At 58.4% G+C, this 17139-nt stretch overlaps 2 protein-coding genes across 2 annotated transcripts in view; one reads left to right on the top strand and one right to left on the bottom strand.

The window, feature by feature from the left end:
* The window catches only part of LOC134056009 (uncharacterized), a 262164-nt gene that overhangs the window by 33226 nt on the left and 211799 nt on the right, over nucleotides 1-17139 (top strand). The window contains exons 4-5 of the mRNA XM_062512488.1: nucleotides 11399-12781; nucleotides 13022-13025. Coding sequence (XP_062368472.1) covers nucleotides 11399-12781; nucleotides 13022-13025 — 1387 coding nt within the window. The remainder of the gene's footprint in view (nucleotides 1-11398; nucleotides 12782-13021; nucleotides 13026-17139) is intronic.
* On the bottom strand, nucleotides 121-2166 carry LOC134055960 (zinc finger protein 501-like). The gene is made up of 2 exons (XM_062512433.1): nucleotides 2112-2166; nucleotides 121-1924 (listed from the first exon to the last, which is right to left on the bottom strand). Exons 1-2 carry the CDS (start codon nucleotides 2164-2166, stop codon nucleotides 666-668), a joined length of 1314 nt encoding a protein of 437 aa, XP_062368417.1. The 3' UTR covers nucleotides 121-665.

The following is a 17139-nucleotide window of genomic DNA, read 5'->3' as shown; positions in this document are numbered from 1 at the left end:
CAGCATTGGGAAGGAAATCAGGGCAGGGTCTTTGCTGGGAGCTGCCCTGGCTCAAGGGAGCCACTGGGAGAGAAACGGAGCAGGCAGAGACAGGCAGGAGAGAAAGGAGGACACAAACACAATCAGCTGAGAAGGCGCCACTGAAAACAGAACTGGAACTGACGGAGAGTGAACGGGACAGAAATCAGGAACCGCGAAAATTTTATTTGCTATCAAATACAAGCTGCCCAGCCAGTCCCACACAATCCCGATCCCACTGCTCGAAATTTGGATCCCACTCCTCCCAATCTCCTTCCAACCCCTTCTCCCCCTGGTGACTGTGGAATCCAGCAAGGTTCGTGTGGGACTGAGTTGTTTTGAGGCGGGAACAATCCACTTGGAGGTGGGATGGAGCCCTTCTGGGTTGAAGTTGAGGTGTGTTCATGGGAATTTGAGTGGTTTAGAGGGGACAGGCCCATCCCTCTTGGCTTTGGAGCACAAAGAGATGGAGGACAGACAAAAAATAAGGCCAAAACAAAAGGATAACCAGCCAGGTGCCTTCCCAAACTGCATCCCAGGGAATGTGGGTCACCAGGGCTCTGAAGATTGTGGGTCATCCAGTGGGGGATGGAGTTGGAGCAGCGCACGAAGCTCTTCCTGCGCTCAGGGCACTCACATGGCTTCTCTTACTGGTGCCTCCGTTGGTGACTGACCAAGGTTGATCTGCAGGAGAAGCTCTTCCCACACTCGGGACACTCGTAGGGCCTCTCCCCGGTGTGGATGCGCCGGTGGGTGATGAGGGTGGAGTTCTCCCTGAAGCCCTTCCCGCAATCAGGACACTCGTAGGGTCTCTCATCCGTGTGTGTCTGGTAGTGCTGCATGAGCTGGGAGCTGGAGTAAAACCTCTTCCCACACTCTGAGCACTCGTAGGGCCTCTCCCCAGTGTGGATACTTCGGTGACGGATGAGGTTGGAACAGTGCCTGAAGTCCTTCCCACACTCCTGACACTTGTAGAGCCTTTCCCCCGTGTGGATGTTTTGGTGGCTGATCAATTGGCTGCGCAGCCGGAAACTCTTCCCACACTCCTGACACTTGTAGGGCCGTTCCCCAGTGTGGATCCTCCGGTGCTGCTTCAGCGTGCTCCTGTCACTGAAGCTCTTCCCACACACCCCACACTCATAGGGTTTCTCCCCCGTGTGGATGTGCCGGTGTTTCATGAGACTGGAGATTCTCCTGAAGGCCTTCCCGCAGTCAGGACACTCGTAGGGTATCTCATCAGTGTGTGACTGGTAATGCTGCATGAGATGGGAGCAGGAGTAAAACCTCTTCCCGCACTCTGAGCACTCATAGGGCCTGTCCCCAGTGTGGATACTTTGGTGACGGATCAGGCTGAAATGGCGCCTGAAGTCCTTCCCACACTCTGAGCACTCGTAGGGCCTCTCCCCAGTGTGGATACTTCGGTGACGGGTCAGGTTGGAACGTTGCCTGAAGTCCTTCCCACAATCCCCACATTTGTAGGGCCTCTCCCCAGTGTGGATACTTTGGTGTTGGACCAGATTGGAACGGCGCCTGAAGTCCATCCCACAATCCCCACACTTGTAGGGCCGTTCCCCGGTGTGGATCCTCTGGTGACAGGTAAGGCTGCTCCTCCATCTGAAGCTCATCCCGCACTCCTCACACTTGTGGAGCTTCTCCCCATCATGAAGCTGCTCATGAACCACCAGGTCCGAGCTCCGGCTCCATCTCCGACCCCCTGCCCGGCCCAGGCTGGGTCTTTCCTCCTCAGATCCCCGTGATCTGCGTTTGCAGCCCCTCCTCGTGCGGGATCTCCGCGGCTCTTCCTCCCCGCTGGATTCCTGCGACGTGGAGCCGCTCCAAACGACCTCTTCCTCGAGGTTCTGCCGCGGGGATTTGTCCTCCATGGTCTCTGTCCTCAGCTCCTTGTCTGGGGGAGGAAGGACAAGGAGAGGATGGGATTTGCCTCCGTGCCAGAGGGAAGGGGAAGGAGAACCCCCCAGCGCGACCCCGGCACGACGGCGTCAGCAGCGGGGTTGTCCTGTAGCTGGGGACCCTGCTGGGCTGAGAGATGGAGCAGGACAGAGGGTTAAAAGGGGCAGTGAATTCCTCCTCACCTGCCTGGTTATCCTGGGGCATCTTCCTGTTCCTCAGAGCCTCCTCCTCCTCCATCGGGCCAAGGGTTGGGAATGGGAAATCCTGCTTTGGGCTAAAACAAGGGATGAGCATGTTGTGTTGCGGGTTCTGCCTGCCCAAGTCCATCTCTAGAAGTCCCCGGGCACTGGGGCCCATAAAAACCTCCCAAACAGCCAACATTCAGGCCTGGAAATGCCTCCCACCAGCTCCTGGGAATGGTCCCTCTCCTCTGGTGTTCAGGGGTTCCCCCCTGTCCCAGCTCTGGGGCTCACGCTTGTATTGGGGGTCCCCCATCTCCTCGGTCCCTGCACTCCCCAGGCTGCTGGGAGTCCCAGGAATCCACAAAGCTCTCCCCTCTTCCATCTCCCTATTTAGGGATGCTGGGGGTTTTTGGGTCCCACGGTCCCTTCTCCCCCTTATTCTCTGTCTGGGGCGCAGGGGATTCATGGACTCCCCCCTGCCCCTCTCCAGGCTCTTGAGGGTCCCACGAATCTCGGCGCTCCCCCCTCTCTGGGCTCCCCACTTTGGGATCCTGGGGCACACAGGGCTCTGCTCCTCCAGGCTGCCTCTGCCGGCAGCCGCCGCCAGGACCCCCCAATGTCCCCCAAGGGGCATTTTCGGCTCAGCTTTGGAGTTCTGCATTCTCCAAACGAACCCACTCCCCCCAAAAAATAAACAAACCATGCAGAGAGGCACTGGGACTATTCTAGGGGCAACTGGGATGCAACTGGGGGCAAGTGAGCCACGCTGAGGTAACTGGCAGTGCCTGGGAATGACTAGGAGATTGTTCAGGGCTACTGGGATATACTGGGAGTATCTGAGACCACAGGGGTGCTGACTGGGACCTAGCTAGGAGCAACTGGGAATGTGCTGGGGGAAAACTGGGAGCATGCTGGGGCAACCGGGGGCAAGTGTGAGCAACTGGGGCCCTGGAGGCAGAGACTGGCATCATACTGGAGTCGCACTGGGATCGTACTGGGAGTGACTGGAACTATGCTATGGGCAGCTGGGGGAGCTGGAAACGCACTGGAGCAAAGTGGGAGGAACTGGGAGCAACGGGGACCGTGCTGGGGGCAAATTGCATGAAATCAGGCCATGACTTGGGAGTGACTGGGCTCCTAGTGGGAGTGCCGAGGAAACTGGAACCACACGCGGGGAGCAAGCGGGCTCATACTGGGAGCAGCCGCTTCCGTCCCAAGGACCCCCGATCCCCTTTCCCGGCCATCCCGCCCCTCCAGCCCCAGCACCCCCCGCCGGGATCCCGGGAATCCCAGGGGTCCCCCCCTCTCGGGGTCCCCGCTCTGCCCTTCTGGGGCTCTCCTCTCTCCGGGCTCCCGCTCCAGGAAGCCGCGGCTCTCCCGGGGCTCCCCAAAACCGCTGTCCCCCGCCGATCCCGCCGGTCCCGCGCGGTCCCCACGTGGCCCCGGCAGAGCTCGCAGGGCCCGGCCCGGGAAGCCCAATCCCCACCGCGGGGGGACCCGCATCCCCCCGCCCCCCGCCGGGGCCCTGCCGCCAGCCAACGGGACCCCCAAAAACACCTCCCGGGGACCCCCCGATCGATGTCCCCCCGAGGGGCACCTGCGGCTCCGGAGCCCAGAGAGATCCAAACATCCCCCCCAGGGAACCCCAAACCCAGGGACCCCCCCCCCCCCCCCGGGATATTTGGGACGAGCTCCCCCTCCCCGGGCACCTGCGGGATGGGGGGCGATGGTCCCGGGGAGGCTGCGAGTTCAGGGAGCTCCGGAGCCGCGCGCTTGATTCGCTCCTTCTCTGCTCCTGCTTCCTGCTGCCGCTCCGCCTCTTCCTCCCTCCTCCTCCTCCTCCCCCTCCTCATTCCCAGTTCCGAAACCGAACTGGGAGGGGATGGGTCAAGGAAAGGGCGGGAACTGTGAGGGGAAAGGGGCCGGGTCAAGGAAAGGGCGGGAACTGTGAGGGGAAAGGGGCGGGGTCAAGGCAAGGGCGGGAACTGTGAGGGGAAAGGGGCGGGGTCAAGGAAAGGGCGGGAACTGTGAGGGGAAAGGGGCGGGGTCAAGGAAAGGGCGGGAATCGTGAGGGGAAAGGGGCGGGGTCAAGGAAAGGGCGGGAACTGTGAGGGGAAAGGGGCGGGGCCAAGGGGCCCTCTGGTTCTAAAAGGGCCTGGTTTGCCCTAAGATCTTCAGAAAAGGGCCTCAAATGCAGCCTAAATCCACCAGGGTTGGCATAAAATCAGCCAAAGGCCCCTGAAATCCATACAAAGGGGTGTAAAATCACCCAAATGGGGCTCATGTTCTCCAAAAGTGAGCAGCAGTCCAGCCTAAATCTGCCCGGTTGATCCTAGAATCACCAAAATCGGACGAAAATCTGTGGGACCGTAGACCGCGAGCGGCACCAGAACCGGCAGCAGCACCAAGAATGAGACCGACATCAGAATGGAGACCGAGACCAAGAGTGGGAACAGAACCGACACCAGAACTGGGACCATCAACGCTCCAGAAGCGGAACTAGGCCTGGGACTGAGAAGGAGACCGAGAGCGAAACCGGCCCCAGAGCTGGCCCTGGGACCAAGACTGAGACCAACACCGACACTAGAACCTGCACCGGGAGTGCTCCAGCACTGTCCTGGGACCGACACTGGCACCGGCACTGGCAGGACTCCAGGGCTGACACTGGGAGCGGCGCCGGAACCAGCACCAAGACTGGCACCGGCGCCAGAACCGAGACTGAGATTGGCCCTGGGAGAACTCTGGGACCAGCACCGGTACTGCTACCAGCACTGGGATTGGGTCCGCTCCAAAACCAAGAGCGACATTTGAGACCGAGACTGGCACCGCTATAGGACCCAGGCTGAGACCAACACTGTGGAAGCTGACACAGAGAGAGCTGTGGATTTAATCAGCATTTGCAGTTTGATAACCAAGATGCCTTGGCAAGAACAACCAGAGACCCCAGACCCCACAAATGCCCTACAGAGACCCCAGACCCCCCCAAATCCCCCATAGAGACCCCAGACCTCCCCAAATCACCTACAGACACCCCAGACCCCCAAAATCCCATAGAGACCCCAGATCCCTAAATCCCCCATAGAGACCCCAGACCCCCCCAAATCCACCATAGAGACCCCAGACCCCCCAAGATCCACTTTAGAGTCCCCAGACCCACAAAATCCCCCATAGAGACCCCAGACCACCCCAAATCACATACAGACACCCCAGACCCCCAAAATCCCATAGAGACCCCAGATCCCTAAATCCCCCATAGAGACCCCAGACCCCACAAGTCCCCTACAGAGACCCCAGATCCCCAAAAATTCCCCATAGAGACCCCAGACCCCCAAATTCCCCATAGAGACCCCAGACCTCCTAAATCCCCCATAGAGACCCCAGACGCCCCAAAATCCCCCATAGAGACCCCAGACCCCTCAAAATACCCCATAGAGACCCCAGACCCCCCAAATCCCCTACACAGACCCCAGACCCCCCAAAATCCCCCATGGAGACCCCAGACCCCCAAAACCCCCATAGAGACCCCAGACCCCACAAGTCCCCTACAGAGACCCCAGATCCCCAAAAATTCCCCATAGAGACCCCAGACCCCCAAATCCCCCATAGAGACCCCAGACCCCCCCAAATCCCCACAGAAACCGCAGACCCCCCCAAATCCCCCATAGAGACCCCAGACCCCCCAAATCCCCCATAGAGACCCCAGACTCCCCCCAAAATCCACTTTAGAGACCCCAGACCCCCCAAATCCCCCACAGAGACCCCAGACCCCACAAAATCCCATGAACAGACCGCAGACCCCCCCAAATCCCCTATTAATCCCCCACACTTCCCCAAATCCCCTACAGAGACCCCAGACCCCCAAATCCCCCATAGAGACCCCAGACCCCCCAAAATCCCCCATAGAGACCCCAGACCCCCCAAGATCCACTTTAGAGTCCCCAGACCCTCAAAATCCCCCAAAGAGACCCCAGACCCCCCCAAATCACCCACAGACACCCCAGACCCCCAAAATCCCATAGAGACCCCAGATCCCTAAATCCCCCATAGAGACCCCAGACCCCCCCAAATCCACCATAGAGACCCCAGACCCCCCAAGATCCACTTTAGAGTCCCCAGACCCACACAAAAATCCACTTTAGAGACGCCAGACCCCCCTAAATCCCCCATAGAGACCCCAGACCCCCCCCCAAATCACCTACAGACACCCCAGACCCCCAAAATCCCATAGAGACCCCAGATCCCCAAAATACCCCATACAGACCCCAGACCCCCCAAAATCCCCTACAGAGCCCCCAGACCCCCCAAATCCCCCAGAGACACCCCCAGACCTCCCCAAACCCCTACAGAGACGCAAGACCCCACAAATCCCCTAAAGATCCCCCATAGACCCCCGGAACCCCCAAATTCCCTATAGCCCCCCCACAAATCTCAAATACACATCTCCGGAAATCCCCTACAGACCCCCCCCAAATCCCCTACAGACACCCCTAGAAATTCCCTAATCCCCTAACGAACCCCCCAAATTCCCTATAGAGAGCCCTCTATAGACACACCCCAGAAAACGAAACCTCCCAAATCCCTACAAACCCCACAAACCCCTACAAATCCCCTATAAATCCCCTAAAGATGCCCAAGCCCCACCGGAGGTCTCGGACATGCTGCAACCGGCCCGGGAGACCGGGACAAAAGATGGCGGCGCCCGCTGAGGAAACTTCCGGCGTCCTGAGCATGCGCAGGGGAAAGCGCCAATAGATGGGCGGGACATGGATGGGAAAAAGCCAATGAAAAGTCCGGATGAAGGAAATGGGCGGGGCCCGGGAAAAGGCGGGAATTCTGAGGCGAAAGGGGCGGGGCCAAAGGGAACTGCGCTCCTAAAAGGGCCTGGTTTGGTTTAAAATCAGCAGAAAAGGGCATCAAGGGCATCCAGAATCCACCAGGGTTGACATAAAATCACCCGAAAGATACGCAGGACGATAGAGACTGGGATGGTGCAAAATGGGATCACATGGACTGGGATTGCACAGACTGGGACCAGATGGATCAGGGCCATCCCGACTGGGATTGCACAAACTGGGATGGCATGGACTGGGACCGTATGGACCGGGATGGCTGCATCGGGACGATGCGAACCGAGGCGGTTCTGCCCCACCCAGGGGTCCCTCCCAGTCCTGCCCTGTCCCGTGCGGGGGCTCTGACAAAACTCCCTGGAGTGAACGAGGAGGTCCCAGAGCGCTCCCGGTGCCGGTCTCTGTCCTGGAGCAGTCCTGGAGCAATCCTGGTGCTGACTCTGGTCCCGGTCTGATTCTCAGTCCCTGAGCGGTGCTGGTGTCGGTCTCATTCTTGGTCCTACAGCGCTGCCAGTCTCCATGCAAGTGCCGGCTCTGGTTTCCATCTCAGTCTCAGTTATAGTTTGGGTCTTGGTCTTGGTCTCGATCTCGGCCACAGCCTTGCAGTGGTTCCGGTCCCAGTGCTGGTTCCGCTGCACTCTTGGTCCCGGAGTGCTCCCAGTGCCAATCTCAGTCTCAGTCCTGGTCTCAGATCTGTGCCAGTCTCGGTTCTGGTGCCGGTACCAGTCTCTGTGCTGGCACAATCCCGCTCTCAGTCTCAGTCCCAGAGTTCTCCCTGTGCCGGTGCTGGTCCCGGTCCCAGAGCAGTCCTGGAGTGCTCCCGGTGCCGCTCCCAGTGTCCGTGTTTATCGAAGGTTGAGAGAGAGACAGGGACGACTGACTCGTGATCAGAATCCAGATTTACTCTCAGCTACATTTGCTTACACACCCTTTTTGGGAAGGCGGTAATTTTTTACTACATTCATTGGGTTAAACATCACTCAGACAAACTTTACATTTCTACTTATTTAGTTCAATCTTCTTTCCTGTCGCAGTCTCGATCCAATCTTTTTGTAATCTTCAAAGCTCTGGTTGTTCTTGCCAAGGCATCTTGGTTATCAAACTGCAAATGCTGATTAAATCCACAGCTCTCTCTGTGTCAGCTTCCACAGTGTTGGTCTCAGCCTGGGTCCTATAGCGGTGCCAGTCTCGGTCTCAATGTCGCTCTTGGTTTTGGAGCGGACCCAAACCCAGTGCTGGTAGCAGTACCGGTGCTGGTCCCAGAGTTCTCCCAGGGCCAATCTCAGTCTCGGTTCTGGCGCCGGTGCCAGTCTTGGTGCTGGTTCCGGTGCCGCTCCCAGTGTCAGCCCTGGAGTCCTGCCAGTGCCGGTGCCAGTGTCGGTCCCAGGACAGTGCTGGAGCACTCCCGGTGCAGGTTCTAGTGTCGGTGTTGGTCTCAGTCTTGGTCCCAGGGCCAGCTCTGGGGCCGGTTTCGCTCTCGGTCTCCTTCTCAGTCCCAGGCCTAGTTCCGCTTCTGGAGCGTTGATGGTCTCAGTTCTGGTGTCGGTTCTGTTCCCACTCTTGGTCTCGGGCTCCATTCTGATGTCGGTCTCATTCTTGGTGCTGCTGCCGGTTCTGGTGCCGCTCGCGGTCTACGGTCCCACAGATTTTCGTCCGATTTTGGTGATTCTAGGATCAACCGGGCAGATTTAGGCTGGACTGCTGCTCACTTTTGGAGAACATGAGCCCCATTTGGGTGATTTTACACCCCTTTGTATGGATTTCAGGGGCCTTTGGCTGATTTTATGCCAACCCTGGTGGATCTAGGCTGCATTTGAGGCCCTTTTCTGAAGATCTTAGGGCAAACCAGGCCCTTTTAGAACCAGAGGGCCCCTTGGCCCCGCCCCTTTCCCCTCACAGTTCCCGCCCTTTCCTTGGCCCCGCCCGTTTCCCCTCACAGTTCCCGCCCTTTCCTTGACCCGGCCCCTTTCCCCTCACAGTTCCCGCCCTTTCCTTGACCCCGCCCCATTGCCCTCACAGTTCCCGCCCTTTCCTTGACCCCGCCCCTTTGCCCTCACAGTTCCCGCCCTTGCCTTGACCCCGCCCCTTTCCCTTCACAGTTCCCGCCCTTTCCTTGACCCCGCCCCTTTGCCCTCAGCGTTCCCGCCCTTTCCTTGACCCATCCCCTCCCAGTTCGGTTTCGGAACTGGGAATGAGGAGGGGGAGGAGGAGGAGGAGGGAGGAAGAGGCGGAGCGGCAGCAGGAAGCAGGAGCAGAGAAGGAGCGAATCAAGCGCGCGGCTCCGGAGCTCCCTGAACTCGCAGCCTCCCCGGGACCATCGCCCCCCATCCCGCAGGTGCCCGGGGAGGGGGAGCTCGTCCCAAATATCCCGGGGGGGGGGGGGTCCCTGGGTTTGGGGTTCCCTGGGGGGGATGTTTGGATCTCTCTGGGCTCCGGAGCCGCAGGTGCCCCTCGGGGGGACATCGATCGGGGGGTCCCCGGGAGGTGTTTTTGGGGGTCCCGGTGGCTGGCGGCAGGGCCCCGGCGGGGGGCGGGGGGATGCGGGTCCCCCCGCGGTGGGGATTGGGCTTCCCGGGCCGGGCCCTGCGAGCTCTGCCGGGGCCACGTGGGGACCGCGCGGGACCGGCGGGATCGGCGGGGGACAGCGGTTTTGGGGAGCCCCGGGAGAGCCGCGGCTTCCTGGAGCGGGAGCCCGGAGAGAGGAGAGCCCCAGAAGGGCAGAGCGGGGACCCCGAGAGGGGGGGACCCCTGGGATTCCCGGGATCCCGGCGGGGGGTGCTGGGGCTGGAGGGGCGGGATGGCCGGGAAAGGGGATCGGGGGTCCTTGGGACGGAAGCGGCTGCTCCCAGTATGAGCCCGCTTGCTCCCCGCGTGTGGTTCCAGTTTCCTCGGCACTCCCACTAGGAGCCCAGTCACTCCCAAGTCATGGCCTGATTTCATGCAATTTGCCCCCAGCACGGTCCCCGTTGCTCCCAGTTCCTCCCACTTTGCTCCAGTGCGTTTCCAGCTCCCCCAGCTGCCCATACCATAGTTCCAGTCACTCCCAGTACGATCCCAGTGCGACTCCAGTATGATGCCAGTCTCTGCCTCCAGGGCCCCAGTCGCTCACACTTGCCCCCGGTTGCCCCAGCATGCTCCCAGTTTTCCCCCAGCACATTCCCAGTTGCTCCTAGCTAGGTCCCAGTCAGCACCCCTGTGGTCTCAGATACTCCCAGTATATCCCAGTAGCCCTGAACAATCTCCTAGTCATTCCCAGGCACTGCCAGTTACCTCAGCGTGGCTCACTTGCCCCCAGTTGCATCCCAGTTGCCCCTAGAATAGTCCCAGTGCCTCTCTGCATGGTTTGTTTATTTATTTTTTGGGGGGAGTGGGTTCGTTTGGAGAATGCAGAACTCCAAAGCTGAGCCGAAAATGCCCCTTGGGGGACATTGGGGGGTCCTGGTGGCAGCTGCCGGCAGAGGCAGCCTGGAGGAGCAGAGCCCTGTGTGCCCCAGGATCCCAAAGTGGGGAGCCCAGAGAGGGGGGAGCGCCGAGATTCGTGGGACCCTCAAGAGCCTGGAGAGGGGCAGGGGGGAGTCCATGAATCCCCTGCGCCCCAGACAGAGAATAAGGGGGAGAAGGGACCGTGGGACCCAAAAACCCCCAGCATCCCTAAATAGGGAGATGGAAGAGGGGAGAGCTTTGTGGATTCCTGGGACTCCCAGCAGCCTGGGGAGTGCAGGGACCGAGGAGATGGGGGACCCCCAATACAAGCGTGAGCCCCAGAGCTGGGACAGGGGGGAACCCCTGAACACCAGAGGAGAGGGACCATTCCCAGGAGCTGGTGGGAGGCATTTCCAGGGCTGAATGTTGGCTGTTTGGGAGGTTTTTATGGGCCCCAGTGCCCGGGGACTTCTAGAGATGGACTTGGGCAGGCAGAACCCGCAACACAACATGCTCATCCCTTGTTTTAGCCCAAAGCAGGATTTCCCATTCCCAAACCTTGGCCCGTTGGAGGAGGAGGAGGCTCTGAGGAAGAGGAAGCTGCCCCAGGATAACCAGGCAGGTGAGGAGGAATTCACTGCCCCTTTTAACCCTCTGTCCTGCTCCATCTCCCAGCCCAGCAGGGCCCCCAGCTGCAGGACAACCCCGCTGCCGGCGCCGTCGTGCCGGGGTCGCGCTGGGGGGTTCTCCTTCCCCTTCCCTCTGGCACGGAGGCAAATCCCATCCTCTCCTTGTCCTTCCTGCCCCAGACAAGGAGCTGAGGACAGAGACCATGGAGGACAAATCCCCGCGGCAGAACCTCGAGGAAGAGGTCGTTTGGAGCGGCTCCACGTCGCAGGAATCCAGCGGGGAGGAAGAGCCGCGGAGATCCCGCATGAGGAGGGGCTGCAAACGCAGATCACGGGGATCTGAGGAGGAAAGACCCAGCCTGGGCCGGGCAGGGGGTCGGAGATGGAGCCGGAGCTCGGACCTGGTGGTTCATGAGCAGCTTCATGATGGGGAGAAGCTCCACAAGTGCTTGGAGTGCGGGATGAGCTTCAGATGGAGGAGCAGACTTATCTGTCACCAGAGGATCCACACCGGGGAACGGCCCTACAAGTGTGGGGATTGTGGGAAGGGCTTCAGACGCCGTTGCAACCTGATCCGTCACCAAAGCATCCACACTGGGGAGAGGCCCTACAAATGTGGGGATTGTGGGAAGGACTTCAGGCAACGTTCCAGCCTAATCTGTCACCAAAGGATCCACACTGGGGAGAAGCCCTACGAGTGCTCAGAGTGTGGGATGAGGTTTCCCGTCAACTCCCAGCTCATGCAGCACTACCAGACACACACGGATGAGAGACCCTACGAGTGTCCTGACTGTGGGAAGGGCTTCAGGAAAAACTCCACACTCATGAGACACCGGCGCATCCACACTGGGGAGAGGCCCTACGAGTGTCTCGAGTGTGGGAAAGGCTTCAGCGACAGCTGCAGGCTGATGTACCACCGGAGGATCCACACTGGGGAGACGCCCTACAAGTGTGAGGAGTGTGGGAAGAGTTTCCGGCTGAGCAGCCAATTGATCCGCCACCAGAAGATCCACACTGGGGAGAGGCCCTGCATATGTGGGGATTGTGGGAAGGGCTTTAGGGAACGTTCCAAGCTGGTCCAGCACCAAAGGATCCACACTGGGGAGAGGCCCTACATATGTGGGGATTGTGGGAAGGATTTCAGGCAACATAGCACCCTGATCCGTCACCAATTTATCCACACTGGGGAGATGCCCTACGAGTGCTCAGAGTGTGGGAAGAAGTTTCCCGTCAACTCCCAGCTCATGCAGCACTACCAGACACACACGGCTGAGAGGCCCTACAAGTGTCCTGACTGCGGGAAGGGCTTCAGGGATAACTCTAGGCTTGTTATTCACCGGCGCATCCACACCGGGGAGAAGCCCTATGAGTGTGAGGTGTGTGGGAAGAGCTTCAGCAACAGCTCCTCACTGATCCTCCACTGGAGGATCCACACTGGGGACCGGCCCTACAAGTGTGAGGAGTGTGGGAAGGACTTCAGGCACCGTTCCAACCTAATCCGTCACCAAAGGATCCACACTGGGGAGAGGCCCTACGAGTGCTCAGAGTGTGGGAAGAGGTTTTACTGCAGCTCCCAGCTCATGCAGCACTACCAGACACACACGGATGAGAGACCCTACGAGTGTCCTGATTGCGGGAAGGTCTTCAGGAAAAACTCCAACCTCATCATCCACCGGCGCCTCCACACCGGGGAGAGGCCCTATGTGTGTACTGAATGTGGGAAAAGCTTCTCCTGCAGATCAGCGTTGACCATACACCAACGGAGGCACCAGTAAGGGAAGCCCTGTGAGGACCCACGTTGGGCAGAGCCTTGGTGACCCACATTCCCTGGAATCCATGCTGGGAAGACACTCGGCTGGTTATACTTTTGTTTTGGCCTCCCCATACTATCTGCTCCTGTGGCACCCTCCCCACATCTCTGTATCACGGTTCCATCTTAGTCATTTTCTGGGGAAGGAGGGGCAGGTGAAGACGGCAGAGGAGGGTACAGGAAGACAGGAGCAGGCGAAAGAGGCGTTGGTGGGAGAGGAGGGTATCCCTGAGCACCAGTAGGTGAGGGAGGAGGGTATCCTTTGGCAGGGGGTGTGTAAGTGGGTCAGGTGAAATCGGGCCAGGTGAGGTAGGGTCAGATTCCCTTGATCCCATGGGGGCTACCAGCAATTCACCATCCATATCATCGATCCGATATAAACTTTTCATCCAATGCCAGGTGTTCTATACAACGCTTCCCTTGGACACAACCCATGCAATTATTGTTTTCAGGTACTTTAACAATCATTAACCCACACTCAACCAGCCACTCTGGTGTTTCCTGCAAATAGAAAAATGAATCAACGTAGGGAACTTTGTCCAATCTGCCCTCCTGTTTACAAAAGATCAGTAACTGTGAAATCACATCAGATGGCAAAGACAAGTTTTCCGGACACATTTTCCCATGCTGCAAGACATATTTCGGCCACCAAGTGTTATAATAATCAATCAACCTTATGTAACTCTTGCCCAAAATTACCTTCCTTCCAATGTGCTAATGAGCAGCCCAAAGGAGAAGTGTGTGGTGTGGGGGCACTGCCGCCCAAAATCCGTTTAATCTTCTCCGTGTTACAGCTACAATAAACCACTGATGCCGAACCTGCAACGCTTTCGCGATTGACTGACGGACGGCACCGCGGCAATACCAGGAATTCCTCAGCCCAACCACACGCGCCTTTCGCTGCGCCTAACTGGCAGGCAACCAGGCCAGAGTAAAAGCACCTTACCTTTCTCCAGGGGACGTTGTGAGCGGCGGGGGGTCCCGGTGCCGACGGGCTTCCCGAGAATCCCTCGGTGCCGGCTGGGGCGTGATCGGGTCGCGGGGTCCTCAGCAGCGCTCACAAGGTCCCATCTGGGTCGCCAAAATGTTAGCGTGGAAACGCATAATCACAGGATGATTATATGCAGGTGGTTTCATTGAAGAGCTTGGGGAGCCGCGGTATAAACCCAAATCTGACTCCAACGTGGATTCGAGATGGATGTGTTTTTATACCCTTTTCATGATATAGCTGTATATTAATTATTAAACCTGTATTGGTATCATATCTACGTTGATCTTATCCAAGTATCAATTCTTGCAATTTTCATCAGGTCCCCCAAATATCGTTTCCCGAGATTTTTATTACAATTAAGCAATAATTACATTCAACTACCAAACAATCATTACATTTAACAATCGTATCATATGATGATTACGTAGGTGCAGATTCACCTGACCTAATTCATTCCAAAGGCCGAGTTCCCTTGCCCAGGCCTACCAGACCAACCTTTCTTCCCATCCCCTGAATCCTTGGTAATTCCCATGATTTTTGAAACATTTTAACCCTATGCTAACACAGGGAGTTTGGCAGGGCCCTACACAGGACAGAGCAGGACGGGAGGGACCCCTGGGTGGGGCAGAACCGCCTCGGTTCGCATCGTCCCGATGCAGCCATCCCGGTCCATACGGTCCCAGTCCATGCCATCCCAGTTTGTGCAATCCCAGTCGGGATGGCCCTGATCCATCTGGTCCCAGTCTGTGCAATCCCAGTCCATGTGATCCCATTTTGCACCATCCCAGTCTCTATCGTCCTGCGTATCTTTCGGGTGATTTTATGTCAACCCTGGTGGATTCTGGATGCCCTTGATGCCCTTTTCTGCTGATCTTAAACCAAACCAGGCCCTTTTAGGAGCGCAGTTCCCTTTGGCCCCGCCCCTTTCGCCTCAGAATTCCCGCCTTTTCCCGGGCCCCGCCCATTTCCTTCATCCGGACTTTTCATTGGCTTTTTCCCTTTTTCCCATCCATGTCCCGCCCATCTATTGGCGCTTTCCCCTGCGCATGCTCAGGACGCCGGAAGTTTCCTCAGCGGGCGCCGCCATCTTTTGTCCCGGTCTCCCGGCCCGGTTGCAGCATGTCCGAGACCTCCGGTGGGGCTTGGGCATCTTTAGGGGATTTATAGGGGATTTGTAGGGGTTTGGGGGGTTTGTAGGGATTTGGGAGGTTTCGTTTTCTGGGGTGTGTCTATAGAGGGCTCTCTATAGGGAATTTGGGGGGTTCGTTAGGGGATTAGGGAATTTCTAGGGGTGTCTGTAGGGGATTTGGGGGGGGTCTGTAGGGGATTTCCGGAGATGTGTATTTGAGATTTGTGGGGGGGCTATAGGGAATTTGGGGGTTCCGGGGCTCTGTGGGGGATCTTTAGGGGATTTGGGGGGTCTTGCGTCTCTGTAGGGGTTTGGGGAGGTCTGGGGGTGTCTCTGGGGGATTTGGGGGGTCTGGGGGCTCTGTAGGGGATTTTGGGGGGTCTGGGGTCTCTATGGGGTATTTAGGGATCTGGGGTCTCTATGGGATTTTGGGGGTCTGGGGTGTCTGTAGGTGATTTGGGGTGGGGGTCTGGGGTCTCTATGGGGGATTTTCAGGGTCTGGGGACTCTAAAGTGGATCTTGGGGGGTCTGGGGTCTCTATGGGTGATTTGGGGGTCTGGGGTTTCTGTAGGGGATTTGGGGAACTCTGGAGGATTAATAGGGGATTTGGGGGGGTCTGCGGTCTGTTCATGGGATTTTGTGGGGTATGGGGTCTCTGTGGGGGATTTGGGGGGTCTGGGGTCTCTAAAGTGGATTTTGGGGGGAGTCTGGGGTCTCTATGGGGGATTTGGGGGGTCTGGGGTCTCTACGGAGGATTTGGGGGGTCTGGGATCTCTATGGGGGATTTGGGGGGTCTGGGGTCTCTATGGGGGATTTGGGGGGGTCTGGGGTTTCTGTGGGGGATTTTGTGGGTCTGGGGACTCTAAAGTGGATCTTGGGGAGGTCTGGGTTCTCTATGGGGGATTTGGGGGGGACTGGGGTCTCTGTAGGGCATTTGTGGGGTCTGGGGTCTCTGGTTGTTCTTGCCAAGGCATCTTGGTTATCAAACTGCAAATGCTGATTAAATCCACAGCTCTCTCTGTGTCAGCTTCCACAGTGTTGGTCTCAGCCTGGGTCCTATAGCGGTGCCAGTCTCGGTCTCAAATGTCGCTCTTGGTTTTGGAGCGGACCCAATCCCAGTGCTGGTAGCAGTACCGGTGCTGGTCCCAGAGTTCTCCCAGGGCCAATCTCAGTCTCGGTTCTGGCGCCGGTGCCAGTCTTGGTGCTGGTTCCGGCGCCGCTCCCAGTGTCAGCCCTGGAGTCCTGCCAGTGCCGGTGCCAGTGTCGGTCCCAGGACAGTGCTGGAGCACTCCCGGTGCAGGTTCTAGTGTCGGTGTTGGTCTCAGTCTTGGTCCCAGGGCCAGCTCTGGGGCCGGTTTCGCTCTCGGTCTCCTTCTCAGTCCCAGGCCTAGTTCCGCTTCTGGAGCGTTGATGGTCTCAGTTCTGGTGTCGGTTCTGTTCCCACTCTTGGTCTCGGGCTCCATTCTGATTTCGGTCTCATTCTAGGTGCTGCTGCCGGTTCTGGTGCCGCTCGCGGTCTACGGTCCCTCAGATTTTCGTCCCATTTTGGTGATTCTAGGATCAACCGGGCGGATTTAGGCTGGACTGCTGCTCACTTTTGGAGAACATGAGCCCCATTTGGGTGATTTTACACCGCTTTGTATGGATTTCAGGGGCCTTTGGCTGATTTTCTGCCAACCCTGGTGGATCTAGGCTGCATTTGAGGCCCTTTTCTGAAGATCTTAGGGCAAACCAGGCCCTTTTAGAACCAGAGGGCCCCTTGGCCCCGCCCCTTTCCCCTCACAGTTCCCGCCCTTTCCTTGACCACGCCCCTTTCCCCTCACAGTTCCCGCCCTTTCCTTGACCCCGCCCCTTTGCCCTCACAGTTCCCGCCCTTTCCTTGACCCCGCCCCTTTCCCCTCACAGTTCCTGCCCTTGCCTTGACCCCGCCCCTTTCCCCTCACAGTTCCCGCCCTTGCCTTGACCCCGCCCCTTTGCCCTCACGGTTCCCGCCCTTTCCTTGACCCATCCCCTCCCAGTTCGGTTTCGGAACTGGGAATGAGGAGGGGGAGGAGGAGGAGGAGGGAGGAAGAGGCGGAGCGGCAGCAGGAAGCAGGAGCAGAGAAGGAGCGAATCAAGCGCGCGGCTCCGGAGCTCCCTGAACTCGCAGCCTCCCCGGGACCATCGCCCCCCATCCCGCAGGTGCCCGGGGAGGGGGAG

This window comes from Cinclus cinclus, chromosome 37, assembly GCF_963662255.1.
Source record: "Cinclus cinclus chromosome 37, bCinCin1.1, whole genome shotgun sequence".
In the NCBI taxonomy this organism is placed as follows: domain Eukaryota; kingdom Metazoa; phylum Chordata; class Aves; order Passeriformes; family Cinclidae; genus Cinclus; species Cinclus cinclus.
This window is presented reverse-complemented; position numbering and strand designations above follow the sequence as displayed.